This window comes from Vespa mandarinia, chromosome 9, assembly GCF_050613455.1.
Source record: "Vespa mandarinia isolate Hongniang chromosome 9, ASM5061345v1, whole genome shotgun sequence".
Classification (NCBI taxonomy): Eukaryota; Metazoa; Arthropoda; class Insecta; order Hymenoptera; family Vespidae; genus Vespa; species Vespa mandarinia.
Window position 1 is genome coordinate 8,238,317 of NC_140818.1, and position 26,684 is coordinate 8,265,000.

The 26,684-nt window shown below is 26.9% G+C and overlaps 6 protein-coding genes and 1 long non-coding RNA gene across 10 annotated transcripts in view; 3 read left to right on the forward strand and 4 right to left on the reverse strand.

The window, feature by feature from the left end:
* The first annotated feature begins 2,498 nt into the window (after positions 1-2,498).
* On the forward strand, positions 2,499-4,922 carry LOC118439860 (sodium channel protein Nach-like). Its single transcript, XM_085659440.1, has 8 exons — positions 2,499-2,906; positions 2,992-3,137; positions 3,220-3,355; positions 3,437-3,559; positions 3,617-3,788; positions 4,053-4,230; positions 4,311-4,417; positions 4,509-4,922. The coding sequence occupies exons 1-8, from the start codon at positions 2,499-2,501 to the stop codon at positions 4,763-4,765; spliced, it is 1,527 nt and encodes a 508-aa protein (XP_085515566.1). The 3' UTR covers positions 4,766-4,922.
* A 791-nt stretch (positions 4,923-5,713) lies between these two features.
* Positions 5,714-10,141, forward strand: LOC118440101 (interleukin enhancer-binding factor 2 homolog). 3 transcript variants are annotated; one of them, XM_035862627.2, is made up of 5 exons: positions 5,714-5,952; positions 8,476-8,782; positions 8,890-9,196; positions 9,278-9,535; positions 9,639-10,141. In XM_035862627.2, the coding sequence occupies exons 1-5, from the start codon at positions 5,876-5,878 to the stop codon at positions 9,923-9,925; spliced, it is 1,236 nt and encodes a 411-aa protein (XP_035718520.1). In that variant the 5' UTR covers positions 5,714-5,875; the 3' UTR covers positions 9,926-10,141. The 3 variants fall into 3 exon arrangements, with proteins under 3 accessions (XP_035718520.1, XP_035718522.1, XP_035718521.1); XM_035862629.2 differs by lacking the exon at positions 5,714-5,952 and adding an exon at positions 7,988-8,071; XM_035862628.2 differs by lacking the exon at positions 5,714-5,952 and adding an exon at positions 7,994-8,132 and having other exon boundaries at positions 9,639-10,140.
* LOC118440104 (bifunctional peptidase and (3S)-lysyl hydroxylase Jmjd7-like) lies at positions 6,430-7,921 on the reverse strand. Of its 2 annotated transcripts, none has more exons than XM_035862636.2 (4): positions 7,742-7,921; positions 7,071-7,553; positions 6,731-6,980; positions 6,430-6,634 (listed from the first exon to the last, which is right to left on the reverse strand). In XM_035862636.2, exons 1-4 carry the CDS (start codon positions 7,800-7,802, stop codon positions 6,445-6,447), a joined length of 984 nt encoding a protein of 327 aa, XP_035718529.1. In that variant the 5' UTR covers positions 7,803-7,921; the 3' UTR covers positions 6,430-6,444. The 2 variants fall into 2 exon arrangements, with proteins under 2 accessions (XP_035718529.1, XP_085515517.1); XM_085659391.1 differs by having other exon boundaries at positions 7,720-7,916.
* A 526-nt stretch (positions 10,142-10,667) lies between the features above and the next one.
* On the reverse strand, positions 10,668-12,935 carry Scgbeta (sarcoglycan beta). Its single transcript, XM_035862632.2, has 4 exons — positions 12,406-12,935; positions 11,918-12,066; positions 11,487-11,733; positions 10,668-11,318 (listed from the first exon to the last, which is right to left on the reverse strand). The coding sequence occupies exons 2-4, from the start codon at positions 12,055-12,057 to the stop codon at positions 10,668-10,670; spliced, it is 1,038 nt and encodes a 345-aa protein (XP_035718525.1). The 5' UTR covers positions 12,058-12,066; positions 12,406-12,935.
* Positions 12,936-13,290: 355 nt separating this feature from the next.
* On the reverse strand, positions 13,291-16,074 carry LOC118440100 (venom protease-like). The gene is made up of 6 exons (XM_035862625.2): positions 15,830-16,074; positions 14,886-15,167; positions 14,394-14,658; positions 13,933-14,195; positions 13,605-13,768; positions 13,291-13,529 (listed from the first exon to the last, which is right to left on the reverse strand). Exons 1-6 carry the CDS (start codon positions 15,918-15,920, stop codon positions 13,356-13,358), a joined length of 1,239 nt encoding a protein of 412 aa, XP_035718518.1. The 5' UTR covers positions 15,921-16,074; the 3' UTR covers positions 13,291-13,355.
* Positions 16,075-18,199: 2,125 nt separating this feature from the next.
* LOC118440106 (serine protease snk-like) lies at positions 18,200-22,580 on the forward strand. The gene is made up of 6 exons (XM_035862641.2): positions 18,200-18,486; positions 19,064-19,218; positions 19,740-19,852; positions 21,044-21,297; positions 21,873-22,042; positions 22,240-22,580. The coding sequence occupies exons 1-6, from the start codon at positions 18,384-18,386 to the stop codon at positions 22,405-22,407; spliced, it is 963 nt and encodes a 320-aa protein (XP_035718534.1). The 5' UTR covers positions 18,200-18,383; the 3' UTR covers positions 22,408-22,580.
* Positions 22,581-26,566: 3,986 nt separating this feature from the next.
* The window catches only part of LOC146872785 (uncharacterized), an 8,575-nt gene continuing 8,457 nt past the window's right edge, over positions 26,567-26,684 (reverse strand). The window contains exon 3 of the long non-coding RNA XR_014982576.1: positions 26,567-26,684. This exon is cut by the window's right edge and continues 711 nt beyond it. This is a non-coding gene — a long non-coding RNA (uncharacterized LOC146872785).

Consider the following 26,684-nt stretch of genomic DNA (forward strand, 5'->3'; position numbering starts at 1 on the left):
ACACACATGTGTATCTATGAATGATAAAAAGGACGAAATTTCTAAACTTACAATTAGCTATAGAAGAGTGCAAAGGGTTAAATAATTTATCGTTGATTTCGAACGATTAATATATTATTACAACAATTAACGATATCATCGCCTTTTCATCCAAAATTATATAAAATGGACAATGAACGATCTATCGATCTCTCTCTTTCACTCTCTCCCTCTCTCTCTCTCTCTCTCTCTCGCATTTGCTAAATAATCTCAAAGTGAGAAGCATAAAAGTATTGAAAAATTCTGGCAGCACGATTAGACTTAAAAACAAACAAATAAATATATACATATATATATATATATATATATATATATATATATATATATATGTGCGTGTGTGTGACAGATATTGTATTGTACATATCTCTGTGATTCGTTTTGTGATTTCATTGAACAGGCAAATAAATATATTTATACATTCTCGTCCAATGGCACCGATATAACTACGATTACGTTTTACTCGTAATTACGTATGTATGTATGTATGTATGTATGTATTTAATGTATACACACGTACACTATAGATACACCGTCGATGATCCTTAGAAGAAAATATCGTGCCTTTCTTTTTATACGAATCTTTTAAGACTCTAAATAAGTTCGTCAGTTTCATCTAATCGTGCTGGTTTAAAAAAATATTTACGCGTCTCGTCGCACAATCGCGTGTGTTGCTTCAATGAATGAGAGAAAATTGTAAAAATAAAAAAAAGAAAAGAAAGAAAAAAAAAACCGAAAAAGAACAAAATATATATATATATATATATATATATATATATACATATATATAGAGAGAGAATGTCATTAAAATCGATTACGTATAAATTTCATTTTTTCTCTTCTCTTTCTTTTTTTTTTTCTGTTTTTATTAATCGTCAAACTCTCTCATGATTTTCTTCTTTTTCATTGATATCGTTCAAAATTTCATTGATATCGTGTTCCGTCAATATATTTTCGAATGATAATAATTAATTCGAAATAAAAAAAAATTCTATGTCGGGTTAATATCTGTAAATTTCGAATTAAATTTAATTGAACGTATGTATTTGTATATTATTTTACATTTTACGGAGTATGCGCAATGTCTATTAAGTCTAAAAAAAAAAAAAAAAAAGAAAAGGATAAAAAGAGAAAGAAAAAACTGAAACTGTATATGCTAGCTATAATTTTTAGACCAATTAACACATCGTTGACCAGTCATATTGCATGGTATATAAAATTGTATAAATTGTTATTATAATATCGTTTGTCTTGTTGTAAATAATGTTTACTCAATTTTTATATTATATACACGTATTAAGAATTTTTCGGAACTTTTAATATTTCAATAATGAATTTTAATTTTCAATTATGAATTTAAGCCTATACGAAATGCATTAATTTTTGTATCTAATAAAATCGGTCAACGTGTGTGCGTGCGCGTGTGTGTTTGTATGTGTTTTTTATTTTTCTTCTTCAACACACGATTTCTGCTAAAAATCGAAAAGGCGAATTATATGTAAAGCTTTATTTGAAATTGTAAAAGCGATTTTATCGATACATACAATAACGTGCATATATATATATATATATATATATATATATATATATATATATATATATATATATATATATATATATATATATATATATATATATATATATATATATATATATATATAAAAGTTTGATTCAACGAAAAAGATTTCTTCTTGCGTCCTTATCTTGAACGAGCCGATCGATCGAGATTGTTGTAACTCGTCTTTAAATGGGGACATTGTAAGTGATATGAATCATTAGAATAAAAAATTTACGATTATGGTAACACGAATGAGTATCGTTATAAAGAGTTATTCGCGTGATCGTTCTCTTTTTACACGCAAACATAAAATTATTTACCTAATATTTATATCTCCTTTCGTTTTATAATAATTATAGTATATATACATATATGTATAATAGAATGCCAACAGGAGATTATTCAAATTCAGTTTAACGAAACAACTCAATAGCGAAGAAGTTCGGTTATCCGTACAATTAAAAGAAAATATTAATTTCCAAGTAATCATGAAGACGTTTAAAATTAAAAATTCGATCAGAGGAAGATGGAAATTCTTTGGAAATTTTCATACATTGAAAAGTTTAAGAAATTTCTCCGTTATTAAAAATACAATTGTCGATTCGTTCCTCGAAAGCATTAATGCAAATTATACGAACTATACACACTTTTATCAACATCCAATAGAGAAGTATAAATCATTGAAATTATATTGCACGTAAATTCGAGTGAATTTTGTTTTCTTTTTCTTTCTTTCTTTTTTATTTTTTATTTTTTTTTTTTTTTCATTACCATTTTCTTTTCCATTATCAATCGTAAAAATTTATCTTACTAATATTGAAAAAAAATATTTACGTTTCATAGAATCGTCTGGTTAATTGTTTATATAATAATAATAATCAGCATGTCTTTTATAATATACGACATGACCTTGGAATATCGAGATAGTCCAACGGCAATTACCATTGAAACCGATAAATATCCGATACAAGAAATTAATTATCCGGCTATATCTATTTGTAGTATCAATAAAATTAGTTTATCGTATGCTATAGATCTTGCGAAAGAACTGTACGTATTAGATTATAATCATATAATTGCGCGTATAATAGTATATAAATTATTTCATTGTACATATTATCATAGTTTGGATTTTAAAACTATAAAGTATAATTTTAATTTGACCGTCGAAGAATTAACAAGTATGATAACTATCATGGGTAATTTTTATCATTTCGATATCCACGAGGATGACTTAAAAAGAATATATTTATTGCACAGTATACTTGACCGTGTATACAATGGTTACAATGTTGAGAGAATAATGAAAAGGGTATTAAAAATTTATATCACAAATTAAAATAGACATATATATTTATATATAATTTATATTTTATCTACTTTAATTTTTATCCTAGCTATTACCAAAATGTAGATCATTTGTATGGCAGTGTTCTTGGAACGGTAAGGATCAAGATTGTAATGAAATATTTTTTTTAAAAAAAACCAGCGACGGCTATTGTTGTACGTTTAATTCCGCACGACGTTTTAATGATTTCGGCGAGTTAGTATTTCGTATATTCCTTTCGTAAAATTCAATTGAATATCTCAAAAAAAAAAAAAAAAAAAATCTTATTCATATACAGCACAGATTCTTTTACATTTGCATCACAAATGGTAGAACGTTCAAAGGAAACTGGTTCAGAATATGGATTATCTGTTTTATTAAATCCACAATTATATGATTATGCTTATAAATTACTTCCAATAATAGGTTTGAAGGTATGTTAATGAACAAATTTTTCTCTAACTTATCGCTATTTTATATAAATTAAAGATATTATTTTTTTTTTTTTTTTACAGATATTGATATATTCATCTTTTGATTATCCCAATACAGTTAATGGTGGAGTACGTGAGGTCTTTGTTCCACCGAAAGTAGAAATGTTTTTGAACTTGAACGCAATTAATTTTTATTCATTGCCAGTAAGTCATCGTAATGAATTAAAGATTTCTAATAAAATAAATTCACTTTAATTACAGGACGTTATTGATTATGATATCAATCAAAGGGATTGTTTATTTAGCACGGAACAAGCAAAAATATTCGGAGGATATTATTCCTATACGAATTGTATATCCCATTGTCGTACACAAGATATTATATCCTTTTGTAAATGCATTCCTTTCTTTTATCCTATTACTTCGGATATGGGTATGAAAAAATTTATTAATTAATAAGAAATATTTAAATTGAGATAATCAGATAATTTAGATTTAATTTGGATTAATTCATTTCATGACGTTCTCTTTCTTAGCTAACATAAGAAATTGTAATCTCAAAGACCTCCTATGTTTGAAGAAGTATAAAGGTTTATAAAAAAAAAAAAAAAAAAAAAAATATATATGTATATTTATATTATGTATATACATTTATAAATGTTTAAAATCAATTTAAAACTTTATCCTCGTATTAAAGACAGATGGTTAAATCTGGAACCTAGATATGAAAAATTCATGGAATCATTTCACGAAAGAAAACTTCCAAATGGATCATGCTGTATAAAATGCGATTGTCTTCCATCTTGCGAGGACATCACCTATACCGTATCTATCAGCGATATTCCATTAAATATTCCATATTTACTTTGGAATAGGTAAAAATATGAAAAATGAAGGAATAAAATATCGAATTGAATCGTAAATCATATTAATTAAATATATATATTTTATATAGGAAAAAAACTCGTATGAATAATCACAGCTTAGTACATATTTATTTTGGATCTTCTGGTACAACAAGAATAAAACAAGATATGTTCTTGTATTGGTATGAACTCATGAGTAAGTATAATAATTTAATATATGTCATTTTTTTCAATATCAAATTATTATTATTATTATTATTATTATTATTTATTAATCATCTTTTTAGGTAATTATGGAGGAATCTGTAGTTTATTTTTGGGCATTAGTATAATAAGTTTAATCGAAATGCTTTACTTTTTTATTATACGTCTTATCAAATCAGAACCATCATCATTAATGACAACTAATTCAGGCAATAATGTTAACGTTAAAACAATTATTATCGAGCCCAAAGAATCAGATATGGTGATTTTATATTGGAAAGAAATAAGCGGAGCAGTTTCTAAGGATATCGATTTAACGGCTTTATCATTGGATCGATAAATTTAACAAACGTTTGAATTGACGTTTAACATCGATCGTCAAAATCAACGTGATGTATGACAATAGTGCATAGGCATTACGTTTCACTTCAAAGGGATACTTTAATTAAAGATCTAATCTAAATGGGATCATATTTTTAGATCCTAGAAATAACATAAATGCATTGATCTTTCAATATTTGCCTTTTCAATTATGTAATTAACGATCATTATGTTCTTCAATATAAAAATAAAATATTGTTTTCAAATTTACAACAGACTTAGAATTATTGCTGATAGCACGTAATAAATATCTTAGATTATAGAGCACTTGTGCTTGCGAAATAATTTTTCTTTGCAATCAAATAAATTGTTTTAAATTAAATTAAATTATTGAAATACGATAAATATAATGTTTAGTTAGAATTAGAAAGAAAAGATTTGGAAAAAGTATTGATATAAATATGCAGCTATTTGCTCGATAATATTTGCGTTGTATAATTTCAATTAAGATTTTGATATATCGACTTAGGTCTTACCACGTGGAGATTTGCCGCATTTGGAGATCCACGGATTAATGGTTACTCTATTCTAAAATCCCCGTTAACGAGATAATCTAATCGAAGTTTCGAGTAAATAAAACGAACTGTAGGACTTTTAATCGCACCCATGAACATTTACTTCTGTATCATCCTGTATATAAGAGCGATAATATACAATTTGAAAAAATTGGAAAAATTTTAAGTTTATCATGCGTTTTCATCTTTTTAATGTTCAAACGAATGTACTATTGTTTAAATATTACTTCAACGTATTCCGCGTACATTATATATTGTTAAAATAATAATAAAATAATCGATAATATAAATTAGTTGATTTTATTCGTTCGAGAAGAGAGAGAAAGAGAGAGAAGGAGAGAGAGAGAGAGAGAGAGAGAAAGAGAGAGAGAGAGAGAAAGAGAGCTTTGATGTTTACTCGTCGTAATAAAACAAAAGAATACGATTTCGCAAATCGTCAAAGTTAGTCAAAAGATCGTTTTTGATAATTTTGCGTGTTAACATTTTTGAGTTAAACATTTACATCTATAGGAATCTTAAATTAAAATTATTTTATATTTATCTTCAATTTTATAATGTTGTGGGATTATTATTATTTTAATACGATTGGATCAAAATATTATTATATACATACGAGTATTTTATATCCCAAGTAAGTGGTTACGTATTGTTCAAATTATCATTAAATTATCCAAAATATAAATTATTTTAAGTATAGCCGTATGGAAAAAATGAATTTTGATGTTTACTAGTCGGGATGAAAAATAAAATTGTTTCGATAATTGTTGAAATTTATTTCATCGTTTTTGTTAATATTTTATATAGTCAAGGATTTCAAATTGAAAATTTGTCTATTTGAATATTGAATTAAAATAAATTTAAATTCAAAGTTTATTAAGAACTACGTAATTTTTAAACAAACGTCCTCTTGTTTAAATAATAATTTATTATATTCCATTATAAAATCAGAATTGATGAACAGTTTTAAATCATAACCTGATTTAAGAGGATTAATATTTATCATATAAAAATTTTCAGAATAATCTGACTTTAAATAAATATTCCATGAGAGTATATTATTTTTATTTATTTATGTATTAACCTTATATATGTTAATATTTCACATTTAATCTTTGTTTTATATTCATTGACTTAATACCTCGAGTGCTTTAAAATATGCATATTTTATATCGAATTCCATGTCATACCAATAATTTATAGCTATGCACGCATGAGATTGTCTTACATGATGAAACCAGAGAGAAGGAAGATATAATATATCTCCTTTTTTTACTGTCACTTCTAATCTTTGTACATTTTTATATTTTGGATATCTATAAGTAAGTAATTATTGTAGTTAAATATATTTTCTATATTTATTATCACAATGAATTTTATAGCGATGATACTAATTAGAAAAACAAAAATACCTATTATAATCTGGATTAAGAGGATCAATATTTATCCATGGTATCGTGTCAAAAATTTCTGTATATTCTGACTCTACATTATTTTTTATATTAACCGGTTCAATAGTCCACTTTCCAGGTTCTATTTCTTTATAAACAGCAGGCGGGTATTTTTCATATGGGATCCAAGGTAAATCCGTGGGTGGATGTAAAATAAAAGTTTTTTCACCTGACACTACACAATATATGTTTTCGTATGGGTCTTTATGCACTATAAATTATGGACACGTATATATTACAAATGATTTCAATAGTTACTTTAAAAAATTTTTAATTTTCCAAGAAAGAAAAGAATGTTTACTGGATGTTACTGCTCTGTGATCGCCCATCCAAAAATTAATGGCATCAGGCTTTTTACCGAAAGCATTTGTAGCCCATGAAATATCTGTTTCTGTGTCATTCCAAAGTTCATTGAAATCTTTGAAATTAGAATTCTGTTTTTGGATATAAAATATACTTTCTGATTCATGATTTTCAAGAGTATTCAAAAACGTAGACATTTTAAGAGAACGTTCTTCTGGCATAACAAAATATTGTTTTGTTATACCTTCCAAAACACATTTTGTTATCGCATCAGCATATCCATTAGGTGTAACAGCTACTGAAATTAATTTATCGCCTAAAATCTCTCGAAGATAATTTATAGACCATTTTCTTACAGCTGGCCAGTGTTCAACACCATTTCGTATTACTACTGGTAAATTTTTGGAAACATAATCACGATAAAATATTAAAGGATTAATTGTACCATTTATTTCTGCAATTTCATTTCCTAGGTACAGCTCTATAAAATGAAAATAAATGTATAAATGCATATGACATGTATAAATGTATCAATGATATATATTAAATCTTATTAATCTCAAAAATATTATACATAATAATTACACACATATAGCTATTTTAATTTTTTTACAAAATTTATATATAAGTTGCCTTTCATGTCGCACCTTTTGTTAATTTTATACAAACCTTTAACTTCTTGAGAAAGAACTTGACATGCTTTATCAATTTTATCTGTTGCATCTATCATAATGCAATTTATTTATAAAAAATAGAAGAATAATATTTTTATATAAAATCTGAAAGGTACTTAATAATTAATTTGTTATAATTAACTAAATACAATTAAATGACATCGTTGATTATACAGTAATTCTTTTGATATGTTTACGAACACAAGAACGCCATTTTTTTAAATCTTACTCCAACTGTGTTCGTAAAGTACGTTTCATATTAACAAAACCGGCATTAGTGTTTTTCTTTATAGAAGTGTCTATATTGTGAAAAAATTAACATTAAGTAGATATATTTCGCATAATATATTTTATTTATTTTATATATTAATTTAAATATATAAACGGTAAATCCAAAAATTCATTTACGTGATAAAATTTGGTTAATACGTAGTTTTACATTCATTATAGGTTAGGTTTTTGACGCGTCGTATTGAATTTAATCGCATATCTTTTACCGATTTCCTGATATTAAAAGATAAAAAGTTTCATCACGTTTAAAAAGATTTTATATTTTAAAGATTAAATATTTGTTATTGCAAAATTTGTTAGATTTAATAAAAATAATATATCCAAAAACAGATAGTACAATATAACGTTGTATTATATAAATTGATTCGACAAAAATTTGTATAATTATTAAAATCAATGAGATAGAAATTTAAAGTATATATTTTTTTAATCCTGCAGATACAAAATGGTACGAGGTGGACGCGGTGGAATGCTCAGAGGTGGAAGAGGAGGTATGGGCCGTGGAATGGGATTTCCACGAAAACAATTTCTACCAAGACATCCATTTGATTATACATTATGCGAAGCTGCATTCCCTCGTGTGAAACCTGCTCCAGACGAATCAGACCTTCAATCTGCTCTTTTGAAAAAAAATGCTGATATGTGTCCAACCCCGAAGGAACAGACTTCTATCTTGAATTTAGTAACAAAATTGCAAAGTGTTTTGGATAATTTGATCGTTGCGCCTGGAACTTTTGAAGCTTGTGTATATAAAATTTTATTATATTAATTATTATTATTATTATTATTATTATGAAAACAATCTATTTTCTATTAGATGAACAAAAAATAAAAGCAGATTTGTATTTGCAGCAATTAGAAGAAGTTAGACAAGTTGGTAGTTTTAAAAAAGGAACAATGATCAAAGGTCATAATATTGCTGATATTGTTGTTATTCTTAAAACATTACCAACTAAAACTGCAGTGGAAGCGCTTGGAACAAAAGTCAATAACGATCTTAAGACCGGAAATCCTAAAGAAGTCTTTAGACTTGTACAAACAGAACGTGGTTTTGATATTGCTAATAACGAGGCCACTGTAAGGGTATTAATAACAACGTTGCATCAAAATTTGCGTAAATTGGAATCAGATCAACATTTGGATGTACAGATTTGTCAAGGTGATTAGATTATTAGAGATTAATTTTTCCATTACCTACGGTCGAGAAATACGTTTTCATTTATTTTTCTACCTTTTTTAGGACACTTGGCAGCAATTCGACATTCTCGTTGGTTCGAAGAGAATGCCCATCATTCTAGTATCAAGGTTCTGATTAGATTACTTAGAGATCTTCGAAGTAGGTTTGAAGGTTTAGAACCATTGTCACCTTGGATGCTCGATTTACTCGCACATAATGCAATAATGAATAATCCAAGTCGACAGGCATTGCCAATAAATCAAGCTTATAAAAGGGTACTTCAATTACTTGCTTCTGGATTATTTCTTCCAGGATCAGCTGGTATGTAACATAGTTAATATATCTTTCTATAAGAAATAATATATGAATATTAATATATTTTATAATATATATATATATATATATATATATATTTGTATATTAGGTATATCTGATCCTTGCGAAGGTGGTAATATCCGTGTTCATACAGCCATGACCTTAGAGCAACAGGATTTAGTGTGTTTGACCGCACAAACACTATTACGTGTTCTAGCTCACGGAGGTTATAGGCCACTTTTAGAAGGTACAAATAAACTAGCCGTTGAAATGAGTGTATGGGCTGGTGGTGTTGTTGCTAGTCCTTTAGATAAAGCATATGAGCCTCCAACAGAACAGGAACAACAAGAGGATATGGAAGAAAGTAATGAAGAAATGATAACAGAAAATGTATAATTTGAATAATTCATAAATTTCATTGTAAGACGTAAGAATGACTTTTATAATTCTTTGTCACGAAAGTTTATTCGTATAACGTATCATACATTATAAAAAGTACTGGCTTTTCTTTTTTTTTTTCTTTCTCTTTCTCTCTTTTGGTATTAATGACGAATGATAAAAAGATTTATTTTATAACAGCGGTATTATTATTAATTCATCGTGAATCCATTCATATTAGAATATTAATAAATATATGTATTAATTCTATATTTATATGGAAATTAAGTCATTGCATTTTTTGACCGATGAAATAAAAGTATGTACTGCACTTTCATTCAAGAATTTTTGTTATGTTACACATGATATCGTTATTTAATATTTAGATCTATTTTCCTTTTTTTCTGCCATTCTTTTTTTTTTATTTTTTTATTTTTATTTTTTTTTTTTTTTTTGATATGTAACAGCGACACGAAAATTTCAAGATCGTCGTATCGTTATTCTCTTTTGTCGATTAATAATTAATTATTATGATTTGATTAATTTAGCTAAAAGGATATGAAATTTTCCAAGATATATTGATATAGAACATCTTAGAAATATGATATGATCTTATTTGTTTTTCTCTTTGTGGTTTTCCGAGCATAACCCGTTATTGAATAAAGCATCTAAAGGCTATAAATTATATATATATATGTATATATATATATATATATATATATATATATATATATACATATATATATGTATATAAAAGTTCTTATCGTAAACAGGGATCATTTTCCGGAGTTCTACTGATTCGAGCACAATTGGCAGATCTTAGATTGGTCCCGGCACGTACAGGAACCTTAAACAGTTTACCTTGGGGCATGCAAATGCATACTTTAAATTGTTCTTGATCAGTAGGATTTTGTATGAACATCGGTACAACAGGTATATTATTAATATCAATGATAACACCGTTTTTCATATCAAATATGATACTCCCGTTAAGACTTTTAAGAAGTACATCGTTACTTGCATTCCAAAAAATATCTTTGCTTTCCATTTTGATCCCTTCGGCACCGTGCAATGAAATTCGATCGTCCGAATTGATCCCAAGGCTTTCGTTAACAGGCGATGTAATTCTATGGGTCTGTGCTATTTTGACATCTATTCTATCAACACCACTTGGAAGACCAAATTTTGGATAGTCTGTGGTAAAGTATATAGCACCGGTACGAAAATCTTTAATTTCGAACGAACGAACTTGAGAAATCCTCGTACCATTTGGAAGTATTTCAACTTGCGAACGTTGCGATGTTTCAGGATTTAATTTATCGTTCACGTCGATTCTAATACCAGCATCGTCGGATGATATCTCCATTGGCTCGTCACCATAACTTTGGCATACACCGGATTGCAAACAAATCTAGGAATATGATATATATATGTATATATTTATATATTTATATATATATATATATATATATATATATATATAAAAGTTATTGATTATTACAAATTAATTTAATTGACTTAATTTTTTATGTTTTACGAAAAAAGAAAAATAGAAAAAATTGATAAAAGTTTACGTTACTCTGTCCAAATCAGTACGACCATAAAATTTCACAAGATTTTCTTCGGGTATCATTTCCATTGACTCCATACCTTGACTTATTCTTAATACCGCGATAATCGTGATACTTAAGAATAGATTACAGAGGCCGATTATTGCTAAGAAAAATGTTAACGTCCAAAGGCAGTAACGCTTCCTCGTTGATTTCTCACCGATCGGTGTTGATCCACGAGAGGTGACGATTGTCGTTCCATTAACGTTTTCGGAGCTAAAAGAAAAAAAGAAAAGAGAAAAAAAAAAGAGAAAAAAAAAAGAGAAAAAAAAAAACAGAAGAGAAAATATTTTGATTACTCGCATAGACGCTTGTATTCAATCTTTCTTTCCTTTTCTTTGTTTTTTTTTCTTCTTTTTTGTTAAATAACAAACAGTAATATTTTTTTTTTTATAGTCACCTTATACGAAGACTGCTGTTACTATTTTGATGAACGCTTTTTCTAATCAACGGTCCATCACTATTCGATAAATTATCTTCCGTTTTTGACATGGAAGGTGATCCGGTGTCGTTTCCACAGGCATCGATGATGGCCGACATTGAATTGAGCTAAACAAATACCCACATACACATAAACATACACATACACACACACATGTAATATATATTTGATTTTTTTCGTCCTTTCATTTAATTGGAAAATATGATATTGATGTTAATGGTTAACAAAAAAAAAAAAAAAAAAAAAAAAAAAGGAAAAAAAAAAAAGAAAAGGAAAACAAAAAAAAAAAGAAAAAACAGAAGAAACAAATTTCACTTTTTATATCAATCGATTAACACCACAATTATTATTTTTTAATATATGATAACAAATATATAAAATTATTTCAACTTGTTGTAATTTTTCTATGAGTGCATAAGACAATTATTAAAAAAAATACGACGTACTATTTATGATGCTTTTCGTCGATATATTCGATATATATGTATATATGTATATATATATATATATATATAGAAATCAAACAAGAAATTGTATCCAATCGATTCGTTTATGTTGTACACCACAACAGTTTGTTCCCTATTGAAATTTGATCTAAAGATCAACGATGTTTTCAATGAACGTTTTTCCGAAGGAACAAACGGATCCAGTTCTTCAGTCTCCCTCCCTCTCTCTCTCTCACTCTCTTTCTCTCTGTTTTTCTCTCTATCACTTTATCTCCCTATCTCTCTCCCTATTTCTCTCTCTCTTTCTCTCTCTCTCCTTCTCTCTCCCTTTTTCTCTTTCTATCTCATTCTCTCTTGAAACGTGTGAAACAACGAAACGGCCGACCGAGATAGATACAGAACTAGGTAAAATCTGGCGGCGCTTGCGCGTCTAAAGATCAATGTCGAATATATTCTGAAATGTCTACCTTTCTTTTATATATATATACATATATATATATATGTGTATATATATATATGTATATAATACAATACGTGTGTATGTATATATATATTTTTACAATTTCTTTCTTATATTATTACATTCAAGATAAATTTAAGGATCAAAAGCATTTCTTTTTTTCTTCTTTTCAATATATATTTAAAATAAATTATTTAAATGATCTGGCAAAAAAGAAAAGAAAGAGGAAAAAAAAAACGAAAGAAAGAAAATAAAAATAAAATGGACGATCCAATAAAATTTCTTGACGTTCGTGATCAACGTTTGGTTTTCGTATCATCATTTATTTGAACTGAAATAAATTTGAACTCAAATAAATTGTTCGAGTGACAGAAAGAGAGAGAGAGAAAGAGAGAGAATATAAAAAAGAACGTATTAGATGCACATTTCGATATTAATAATAAAGTAAAAAAAAAGATGCATTTATTCTATGTCAATACAATATTTTTTATCAATTATTTTCACCCCATATCACATTTTCTAGCCAAGGTATATAATTGTAAACTCTAGTATATACTCCTGGAATATTGGTACCACATAATCTTCCTAAACTCGTAACGCCAATGATATTGTACATACAAAAATGTTCGTTATTGAAAATTGCCAATGGACCACCACTGTCGCCCTAAAATTTTTACAAGTGAATGATTAGATAGAACATAACTCATTCTATTTCATTGTTGAAAATAGTTTCATTTACCTGACAAGTGTCTTTGCCTATTCCACCAGCGCATAATTGCCAATCTTCAACGATGCCACGTAATAGTTGAATATCTATACCGTCGTTAAAACTTGTATTGCAAGATGATTGGGGTACGATATCTAATGTGACCTTCAATAAATTATCCGACCCAGTTTCGTCTTCTATAATTAACAACAACAAAAAAAATATATATATATACACACACACACATATATTTATAATTAACATTTTTCTACGAATTGTTTTTCGTTATTATCTCTATGAATTTTTTTTATTTTTATTATTATTATTATTTTCTTTTTTTTTCAATTTAATAGATACTTACGCCAATCTACCAAACCCCAACCGGTAGCAGTCGCTTTATTTTCAGGTGCATCAGGTAAAGTAGTTTGAAGACAAGCAGGTCTAACGTATGCATTGAATTCCACGTTGGATTCCAATTTGAAAAGTGCAATATCGTGATACTGCGAAGGTATTTTGTATTTTGGATTTCTAATTCTTTTGATTATCCTGTAATTTTTTGGTCTTGCATTGTCGTCCATTCGTGCAAGATTCAGATCGCCTACTCTCGCCCATTTAGCGCCACCCCTGTCAAACGACAATTTAGATTTGTCGATTTACAAAATTTCGAATTGATTTAATCAAATTTAAAGAAAAATTATCGGTTGAAAACAACAAAAAAAAAAAAATGAAGAAAAAAAGAAAAGAAAGAAATAAAGTTGTTTCTTTCTTTTCTTTTTTTTTTTTCTAATTTAATCTGTACGATCTTCCTTTAATTCTACTTACCAATCTTGTGAATATGTACAATGGGCGGCTGTTAAAACGTATCTCTCGGAAACCAAACTTCCACCACAGTTCCAAAGAATACCATCGCTACTTTCGTAACCAATTGCAACCATGTGAGGAAATTCTTTTGGAAGTGCTATAGTACCACCTACTATCAATGTCTTACCCTTAACACCACATACCGAAACGTTAATTGGTTTTGCATTGGCCGTTAAAATTGGTGGATATTGAAGTTCGTAGACATACTGAGAGTATTCTTGACATTCTATGAAAGAAACGATTTATAATATATATATATATATACACACACACAGACAGACACAAATATATTATCATTTTATCAATAAATATTTTAAATATAAATTAATAAATTATTAATTATAAATGACTTTCTTTGTAATTGTCTTTCTTCTTGTCTTTTTTGTTGTTCGTTTTTTATTTTTTACTTTTTTTTGTGACGAAACAATATTTATAAATTTAATGATAACTCACTTGCTCGAGCAAGAGCACCTCGTTCATTTATAGTAGGTTTTATTGGCCTTTCTGTAGTAGTAGTAGTAGTAGTAGTAGTAGTAGTAGTGGTGGTAGTAGTAGTAGTTGATGTTGTATCACGATTTAATTGTTCATCCTTAGGGCAACATACAATCGGATCGAAATTCGAAAATCCACAAATATTTTCAGGTGGTTTACCGGATAGTAACATGTTATACACGACAGTACATTTTATTAAAATTGTACAAACACCGTTTTTTCCGTTTGTCGTGCATTGACTTCCTGAAAAATGAAAAAGTAAAAAGATAAATAAAAAAAAAAAAAAATAAAAAAATAAAAAAAAAGTGTAACCACAAGGAACGTGCTATGATTAAAAAAGAGAAAAAAAAACTTTGATCCTCGATAATTCTTAATTGGACGATTAATTTTTCCAAATAAGAAAAAGAAACGATGAAAAAAAAAAATATATGTACATATAATATATATATAATATATATGTATATATATATATACATACACACACACACACACACAGATTTGATTAATATTTATTCAACGTTATCGCAGATTGAAAGTTGATGAAATCTTTACAGTTGTGCAAGTAATATAAGGCACAAAAGTAAATGGACAAAAAATTTTTCTCAAATAAATCTTTTTAAACATCTCTCTTTTCGATTGCATACCATTTTGAATTATAAATTGTAGAAAAAGAAAAAGGAAAGAACATTGACAAGATTTGAATTGCGATTCACGTTTATCACAAATATGAAATAATCTGGGAAAGAAGGAAACTTTCTTTAAATGCGTGACTTCATGTTTTAATAAGAAAAAAAAAGAAAAAAAAAAAAAGAAGAAAAAAAGTAAAGAGAAAAAGTAAACTCGTGCTATCTCGCACGATCTCGCACAATATTATTTTTCTCAGAATATAAAAGAATAATTCTTACCTTCGTAAAGTTGTCCCTGTGCACGATGAAAGATCAAGATAAAATGAACGATAATATTGATTGATGTTAAAGTCACGAAAGACATTTTCATGAAAGACAAGAGAACTAAATTCGCACAAACGTCGAATTCTCTCTTACTATCTCTCTCTCTCTCTCTCTCTCTTGTTCAGTTCTTTCGTTGGAAAGTTGCTTCCAAGTCGTAGCAATCGGTCGTTACTACTGTTATTTCTGCCACAACTTCTTCCTTATTAACCTTGGTAACATTCCTATTTGCCCCACCACGATTCCAACATTGGAGAAGATATAAAACATCATTCGTAACATAGGATGGTAGGAGAATAGAACGTGCGTATCATTAATCAGTATTTTAAATGACGACAGTACTTTAATCTTTCTTATGGATCATCCATTTATACAAAACTTACCTTTCCTATTTCTATCATAATTTCCTCGTTTGAAAATTTCTGACGTCTATACGTCAGGTCTTCATTTTTCCTTGTTCTTCCCTTTTTATTTCTTTGTCTCACTTTATCTTCTGCCTTATATTCTATGATCTCTTTCTTTTTTCCTTTGTAATAAAGAGGAAGGAGATGGGCAAAAATGAGAAAAAAGAAAAAACTTTCGAGGAAGAATATACAATCTTCAAAGATATATGTAAATAATTTTTCTTATTAATCTTAATCGAAGATAAATTTTATTATGATTCTTTATGAACTATATATAAAAAAATAATGACTTGTTTGTGCTGAGAAAAATGAAGAAAATATACAAAAAGAGAGAGAGAGAGAGAGAGAGAAAAGATATTCCCTAAGAGGAAGAAGGAATGTTTTTAAAAGACGTTCCTCGAAGATAAGACATGTAATTATGTCGATTATGAATAAATGGCATTTTCATATCGCAAAACTAAGTACACAGGTAATTACGTATATTATATTTGATAAAAAATGTGGATATCTTCTTAAGTTGATTTTATCTTACATTTTCTTCTTTTTTAATTTTTCTTTTCTTTTTTTTCCTTTTCTTTTTTTTCCTTTTCTTTTTTTTTTCTTTTTTTGCAAAACATTCTCTTCTTCTTCTTCAATTCGCTTTATAAAGAAATAAATCGAAATAAAGATAAAATTAATTAATTTGAAAATTGAATGATTTCAATGGGATAATTCATTGGGATATGTGTGACTTCATTGTTGAATATAACACTATTGTCAAATTATAGATTGTAATTATCTCAATGGGAAAGGGTATTAATTAATCATCTGTAAACACTTATGTATACATTATATATAACCTTCGGGATCGCATCGAGGATATTTTAATATTCATGATTTATGCATATTTAACGAGTAAGCAATAATCTAAATTATCTGAAACATAGAAGAATTTTGCTTAAAAAAAAAAAAAGAAAAAAGAAAAAAACAAACAAAACGAAACAAAAAAAATCGTTTCCTCGTACGATACAATTACTTACAAGTATAATAGTGTTTTTCTTTTCGGCCATTTATATTTCAATATTTAATTTAGCTGGATAGATAAATGGATTAGCATGTTCGAAAATAAATTGTGCGTCATTTGCATTGCATTCTTATAGAAATTATCTCAATAATTCTGTTAATCATTTTAACGCGAACTCCGAATAATTTATTTATCGTACGATTAACGGAAAAATTATAGGAAAAAAAAAAATCGATCGATATAAAAGCAGATTTGATTCGTGGGATTTTAAAGTCAATCCTATGAATTTATGAATTTAATATTAGATCACGTGTGCATCTGTTTTTTATCCTTTCTTTAATCTCTGACTTCTCTGGTATAATTTATCAATTTTTCTCGCGCTAATTTTTATGCCAATTCATAGAATTATTACGAGACGTAATAACGAGTTCTTTTTTTTTCTTTTTTATGATAAAATCTCTAAAGAAAAAAAAAAAAAAGAAAAAGAAGAAGAAAAATTAATTAACCAAGATGTAAGTCAACGTGAGAAGTCCATTAGGAATCGATAATAAAGTCCATCCGACTATTAATATGAATTCACAATCGACCATATTGCCCAGTTTTTTATCTTATGATTGAAAACAGCATGTCGAACTATTTAAGCTATCTAACAACGTAGGAAACTAATCACAAGTCTGGTCTGTTTTTAATTAAGGTAATGACTTGGAAATCATATATGTATAAAAAAATATGAGATCAAATTTGTACAATGTATTAATTATATCCAATTGATCTCAGTAACACGTAATTTAGTTCTATAGTTTTTGGACATCCTGTATATGTATGAAAGTATCCATATATGTGTGTGTGTGCATATATATATATATATATATACATATACACATATTGTTCGTTTTGCTCGTTAACATTAATGTTCTATGGTTCTTTGTGATTATGCTCGTTAACGATATCGTTTTTGATTAACGATCAAGATTAGAAGAATCGTGTAAAACGTGAAAGGATCGTTTTGTGAAATTACTTTTTAACTTGATTTCTCCTTTCCATTTAATCGTAGATCTCGAGAGCATGAACTACGGTACAGTGATATTGTTCGCTATCCAACGATATGGATCCTCGACGACAATTTTTATCGATCGGCATTGTTTTCTTTTTCGCATTACATTGGAAGATATTGTTCATCGTTGCGAGTGCCCGAAAAAGTGAAAAGAGTTCGTCCATTTATATTTTATCCATTTTTAATTTCATCCCAATCGATGTATTTTCAAATTTTATAAATCATCATTCTCTCATCTTATTTATTTAACCTTTAACGTATTAATTCTAAAAAATATGTATGGCCTTGTACGTTGCCAATTTCAATTCAACAAAGTGAAAATGATCCGTTTATTCGTTTTTACATTTGATTTGATTTAATTTAATTTAATTTAATTTAGTTTAATTTAATTGAAAATTTATTTCATTCAGCGATTCTCAAATTTTAAAAATCATCATTTACGATTCATCATTAATAATGATACACGATTAATGTTAGTTGATTTTAATAATTAGCGTTAAATTCGATGTGAAATAAAATGTAAAATTTGTTTGTAAACTATTAATAACCATTGTAAGTAACCCGTTATAGTTTGGTTATCTTGGTGATTAAAAGATTATCTGGGACATTGTATTCAATACACTTCTTCATTGAATACAATACATTGTATTCAATACACAAGAACACAATATTCTTCGATTAGTTTTTCTCTCGTTTTACAAACATTTCTCATTGCGACGATCTTTCCATAGAATGCGAGGAATACGGCAAACTGGTTTATGAAATTGAACCTTCGCCCGTTCTTCGAATCGGAGCCGGTTTCAATGTTGTTTCTCGTTGTGCTATCGTCGGGACACCATTGATCGTTGGTGGTATTAAAGCTAAAATGGCCGAATTCCCGCATATGGTGAGTGAAAATTCCAAATAATAAAATTCTAAATATTAAACGAAAACAAATCGAATAGATACAAAATATGTCTTGTATTTTATTTATTTCGAGTGAAGAAATAAAGCCGTCAGATCAATTTTTTTTTTAGATGAATTATCATAAAATTAATAACAATAACAACAACAATAATAATGATAATAATAATAATAATAATAATAATAATAATAATAATAGTTTCACGTATGCAATAAAAAGAGGGCATTGATGAAAAATTCGTATATATATATATATATGATTTTAAAAATGAATTATTCTTTTTCGATTAATTATGTTTGATTTCTTTTTGTTTTTGCAAAAATTGTTCAGCTCGGTTTGTAGTTTTACGATTGGAAGAAGAAGAAGAAGAAGAAGAAAAAAAACAAGAGTTAGTTAAAAATGATCGATTTTTAAAATAGTTTAGAAACTTTTGCTCTCGTTAGTAATCATTATTAATTATTTATTATTATTGCAATTAATGAAATTATTCTTTATATCTACAGGCTGTAATTGGATTTGGTAGGAACTTATCAGATGTGTCATGGTTATGCGGAGGAAGTATTATTTCGGAGAGATATATCTTAACCGCAGCTCACTGTTTGGAATCACGCGACAAGTATTATCATAGTCACGAGATGATGTATTTTCTAATTGATCGGATTATATACATGCATTATCACCCGAGAACTATATAGTATTATATCGAGAAAGAGAGAGAGAGAGAGAGGGGGGGAGAGGGAGAGAGAGGAAGTGCTATTTCTTTTTCTTTTCTTTTCTCTTTTTTTTCTTTCTTCCTTACTCTCTCGACCTTTTACTCGGCAATAGTTAATGATTATCTACAAAAAGAGATTAGTTAGAAATTAGCAAATGAAATATTCACTGAGAAAAATAGAATGATTAGAATTTAACGAAGTAATAAATCTGTCTTAATTAAATGAGAATGTTAGTATCGTAAAAAAAGGAAAAAGAATAATAATTTCCCTCTCTCTCTCTCTCTCTCTCTCTCTCTCGCTCTTTCGCTCTTTGTTTAAAGTGAAACAGAGATAGAGAACGTGATATTAGAAGACTAACAATTAATGTTACAAAGCTCATCATTCGTATCAGTAGTAGTCACTGATATCTATATGTTACTCGTGCGTATTTGTTTGTTTGTATGATGTATTCGTGCGAGACATATTGTATGAAATTTTTCAAAAAAAGTTTTACGGTACGTAAGCTCTCTCATTTATTTTTTTTTTTTTTTTTATTTTTTTATTTTTTTTTTTTTTTATTAATTCGATTTTCTCCTGTATCATAGTGCGTTGAAAAAAAAAAAATAGTCAATGTAAAGATCGTTACGCAACGTTACGATACCTTGGGCTCGAAACACATTAATACGCGTTTCTATTCTATAATATCATATTATGCAAACTATACTTAGAACAATTATGAAAAATAATAATGATGTAATTAATCGATCATTTCTTGATCTGTTAAATCTCTAATGTTCGGTACAATAGGATTTAGTAATATTTTTTATTATTTCTTTTTCTTTCTTAATAATTCTTTTTTACTCTCAAAGATAACACTTTATTATGAAATAATTTATTAAAAATTTCAAACATTCAATTTAGCATGATACAATTAATTAATCATTCCTGGATCATATATAATTTCTTATGGTGAATGATAATATTTATTTTCTTTTTTCTTTCTCTTTTTTTTTTTTTTATTTCTTAAAATAATATCTTTCTCCAAAAACGTAATTTTTTTTTTTTTTTTTTTCTATTAAATAATTCATCAGTAATTCAAACGTATTAATTTTCAGCGGACCGGCGTTAATGGTACGAGTGGGTACGACAAATTTAGAGATAAGAGAGGATAGCTTGCAAGAGAGAAAAATAATACGTAGAATAAAACATCCGGATTATAAATTGCCAGCTAAATATCACGATTTGGGTTTGATCGAATTGGATAAACCTTTGGAATTAAATCCAAATGTTAGGCCAGCCTGTCTCGAGATGAATTTTCAACCACCGGGAAAGCAAGCTATAGCAACTGGATTTGGTAGAACGTCTTACGGTTGGTGATAGATTGATTAATATCCATTAAAATTAAATAAATTCAATTCTTGAAAATTTTGATAGATTATTAATCTTTAAAAATATAACACAAACGTTTACATTTCGTTTTTCTATTTTTACGCTATTTGTTTCGTTATATGATTCTGGCAAATTTCAAAATATTAATATTTCGTGGATATAAAATTTAACGTTCATTAGTTCAATTTAATTTTCAAAAAAAAAAAAAAAGAAAAAACAAACAAACAAACAAACAAATTTAAACGTACCATTCAATAAAAGCTTTTGAAATAAATATCACAGAAAGTTATTGTAAGATTTATGTATACGGACGGAAATATATATTTGCTTTCGTTTGTAGATTAAAAAGAAAAAGAAAAAAAAAAAAAAAAGAAAAAAAAGAAGAAAAGAAAAAATAGAATTTTTTTAACTGATCAAAAGTTTTGTTTCATAAGTGATCCAGTTATTGTAATCGCTTAAAGAGACTCTACGATGAAACTGTAATATCTGTTACACATGTTCATCGAACAAAATATTATTATAACAATTGAAATAATTTTCATACTATTCGTTCAGGTGAAATGTCGATGAACAAGGATCTAATGAAAGTCCAATTGGATTATATAAACGAAGAATCCTGTAAGAAAAGATATCAATTCGATTTAGGTCGTCGTTACTTGCCCAATGGATTTATACAAAATTTTCTATGCGCCGGAATGATGGAGGGTGGTAAGGATACGTGTCAGGTAATTATTATTGCTCGTCAGTAAAAAATATTATTTAAAAAAAGACAAAGAAAAAAAAAAAAAGAAAGAAAAACGAAACGAAACAAAACAAACAAAAACATTCGAACATATTTCCTATTATATATACTTTCACTTTCTCCGATTTCTTTTTTTGTTCTTATTTTTTTTTTTTTTTGGTTTTTCTATCTTCTTTTTAGGGCGACAGTGGTGGCCCACTACAAAGAGTACTTGAACATCCTTATTGCACTTACAGCATCGTCGGAGTAACGAGTTTCGGAAAATTTTGCGCAATGAAAAATTCACCGGCCATATACACACGAGTCAGTTCATATTTGGATTGGATCGAATCGATTGTTTGGCCATAATAATGAATGATCATTATGGATCAAAAGGAAAACGCAATTATTCGTTATTATTTTTTTTTTTTCTTTTATTTCTTTTATTTTTCTTTTCTTTTATTATTGCAAGAACTTCCTTTTAGCCTTCTTGTATTTTTAACGTATTTACAAATTCGATTCCCATAATATAAGCATGCATACAAATAACGTTCGATAAAAATATATGTAAGTATATATATATATATATATATATATATATATATATATATATATGTATGTATGTATGTATGTATGTATGTATGTATATATATGTGTGTACGTACGTTTGTATTTGTATGTTTATAATAATATATACAACAAAGAGAAAACATAATTAACCGCTCATAAAAATAAAAATAAAAATAATAATAATAATAATATAATAATAATAATAATAATAAAATTCATTAATAACGATGATACAATCACGAGGTCAATGATTTATTGTAACGTGACGCATATAATATAAATCTAATGTAACAGAGCTAATAATATATATATATATATGCATATACATATACATATACATATCGTTCATTGTAATTTAGTTTAAAGTGTACTTTATATATATATATATATATATATATATATATATATATATATATATAAAGACAAAAATGAAAGAAAAATAAAATAAAATAAAATAATAATAATAATAATAATAATAATAATAATAATAATAATAATAATAAAACAAAAGTACATAAAAACGAACAGATTCTAATATAGCCAATAAGGCGTATGTCCGTACTCTCATACATTCACACGCTCGTTCACATAAGAAAAATTGGTAAATGAATTGTATGAATAGGGTTACAAAAAAAAAAAAAAAAAGAAAAAAAAAAGTGGAAATGATACGTGCATCCTTGTATATGTGTATGTGGGGTATATATGAGTCCATGTATTTGACGACAATCTATCGGCAATGTTATTTTTCTTTTTTCACTCTTTTCACGCTCCTCTCAGATGTTACATAATCGTCGTTGTAACTTCGTTACGGTGTTAAAGAAATAAAAGTTGTACAAAAAGATCGATCTCATTGTGATTATTGTTCTTTTTCTCTTTTTTTTTTTTCTCCTCCATTAGAAATAATCCTAATACGAACGTTATATTAATGCTTGCGTGCGCGCGCGCGAGCGTGGATGTATATGTATGTATGTATGTATGTATGTATGCGTATATATATATATATATATTAATGGATATATGTAGGTATATATGTTTCTCATAAGCTCAATTATGCTTGGTAAAAGTTTTATCAAACCACGTTCCCAAAATGTTAACATTATACATACATTATTTACAATATATTATATATGTATATGTGTATATATATATATATATATACATATATATATATATATATACATATATATGTATATATATATAGTTAATGAGGATTATCAGTCTTACGGCTCTCATAAAATGGGGAGAAGAACAAATAATAATATACAGATATTTGATATATATATATATAAATAATTAAATGAAACGAAATTGTTGAATCTTTATATATATACATATATATCTGTGTATATATGTATGTAAACACGATGTTTCAAACGCACAGGAGAAAAAACGATAATAATAATTAGAAATATAACTTATCTTATGAGATTATATATGTATGTACATGTAAATCTAAAATTAAAGGAATATATATATATATATATATATATATATATATATATATGTACATATATGTGTATATATAAAGATGAAACAATTTCGTTTAGTTTAACATTCTCTCTTGTTAACGTCTGACATTATCGAATATTTTCATAAAAATGTAACGAAAAGAAAAGAGGAAAAGAAAAAAAGAAAAAGAGAAAGAATAGAACAACTTAATAAGCACTTAAGAAAATAATTAACATTCGCGAACGACATTATAACAGATAACATACGTATTAACGTCGGACTCTACAAGTCAATAATTTAAATACGCAATACATCGTTCGATTTGATTTTCGAAATAATCATTAGACTTTTACAATCGTCGTTCGGATTAAAAAAAAAAAAAAAGAAAAAAAAAAAAAAAAATAAAAAAAAAAAAAAAAAAAGAAATAAAAAAAAAAATAAAAAAAAGAAGAACCTGTATGTGTACATATATATATAATATAATCTTAAATTGTGTTCTATTCGATTAATGAAAAATCATATTACTTTTGCAATGTTTATATCCATATACACATGTATGTATGCATGTATTTATTGCAAACAAATATATATACCAGTACTTATCGACAGTATAAAAAAATAATGAATACATTTATATATATATATACATATATATATATATATATATATATATATATATATTTAAATGAATTTTTTATAATTAACGAATAAGTTAAGAGGATATTGAGCTGATATTGAGAATTAATTTTTTTGGGCGCACGATAAATATTATAATGTATGTATATTTAAAAATTAATATGGATCTGTCGTTTCTTTTTTCTCTCTTTATTTCTTTCATTTTTCTTCTTGCTTTCCTTTATTTTTTTTTTTTTCTTTCTCGTCGATTCATTTATCGATACTTTTATTTTACCTTTTCTCTTTTTCTCACTCGAACCGCAACGGGGAAAAAAAAATTCTTTTCTTAGGCCTATTTATAGGCGATATAAACGAGAAATGATAAAATAGAAGTAAAGAAAAGAAAAAAAAAAAAAGAAGAAAAAAGAAAAAAAGAAAAAGATATTAATCATTATTCTTATATAATAAACGGGGCAGCGTACGCAAAGTGAAAAACATTTATTTAATAAATTATAAACTCGTTCCTTTATGCACGTACATATATACATATATATATATATATATATATATATATATGTATATATATATATGTATGTGTGTGTGTATGTCTCGCCATTTTTCAAATAACAAGTAGAATAAGAAGAAGTATCATCTGGTATGTAACAAACGAGTAATATCCATATAAACTGATTTTTGGATCTATGATCGACCTATTTTTTATTATATAATATATCATATCAGATGAAAAAATTACATTACAAAAGAAAAAAAAAAAGGAAAAAAAAAAGAATGTATACATTATATCATAAAATTATTACGGCGAACGAATTATTAATTATTATTTATTATTTAGAAACAAACGAAACAAACGTAGAATTTAATTCGCAGATTAATCTACAACATTTAGGACGAAAAATATTAACAAGAAAGAAAAAGAAGAAGAAGAAGAAGAAGTATAAAAATTAATCATTAAAATTATCTAACCAAAGAAGATTCCATGAACCTAATGAGCAAAATAATATGATTGTCAGTTTAATTTAAAAACATAACAAAAAAAGAAAAAGAAGAAAAAAAAAACAAAAAAAAAAAAGAAAGAAAAGCAAAGAAACAAAAAATAAAAATAAAAAAAAAAATAAAAAAAAAACGTATTTTAATAAGAACAATAAAACGATATCTATTTAAAAAGATCAACTTAGAACGATCTCTAAAGGTAAATAAAAATTCTTTTAAAATGATCGAACGCTTTATTACGCATAAAATCGATCAATTGATATTCGCACTTCGTCTCGACAGTGTGTGGCACATTATATTTTAGATTATTTGTTGAATTTAAAAAAAACAAAAAAAAGAAAAAGAGAAGAGACAGAGAGAGAGAGAGAGAGAGAGAGAGAGAGAGAGAGAGAAAAGAAAAAGAAGAAAAAAGAAAGATCTCGTCGAGCGTTTAACAAACTTCGAAAGAAATATTCGTATTTTTAGAAACGAGATCAACGAGCAATTTTTCATTACGTTCTATCGTATTATACAATAAGATTGAATTAAATAATGTACGATTTACATGTACCTATACTTATATATATATATATATATATATATATATATATATATATATATATATATGTATGGATATATGTACATTCAAAAATAATAATGATTAAGGAAGAACGATAACAAGTTGTAGGTAGTTTTGCTCGTAATTATAATCTCGTCTAATGAGATTTTTCTTTCTCTCTCTTTTCTTTTTCAATTTTTCTGTTTTTTTTTCTTTTTTTTCTTTTTTTTTTTTTGTTTTTTGTTTTTTTGTTTAATTTTCACTTTTTATCTTCTTTTTTTTCTCACATCGCGACGAACAAAGCGAAAGAGAGAGAGAGAGAGATAGAGAGCGATAGAGAGAGATAGAGAGATAGAGAGAGAGAGAGAGAGAGAGAGAGAGAGAGAGAGAGAAAGAAAAAGAGAGAGATATTAGAATAACACATAATTGCACACGCGTTTCTTATATTCTATTATATTATATA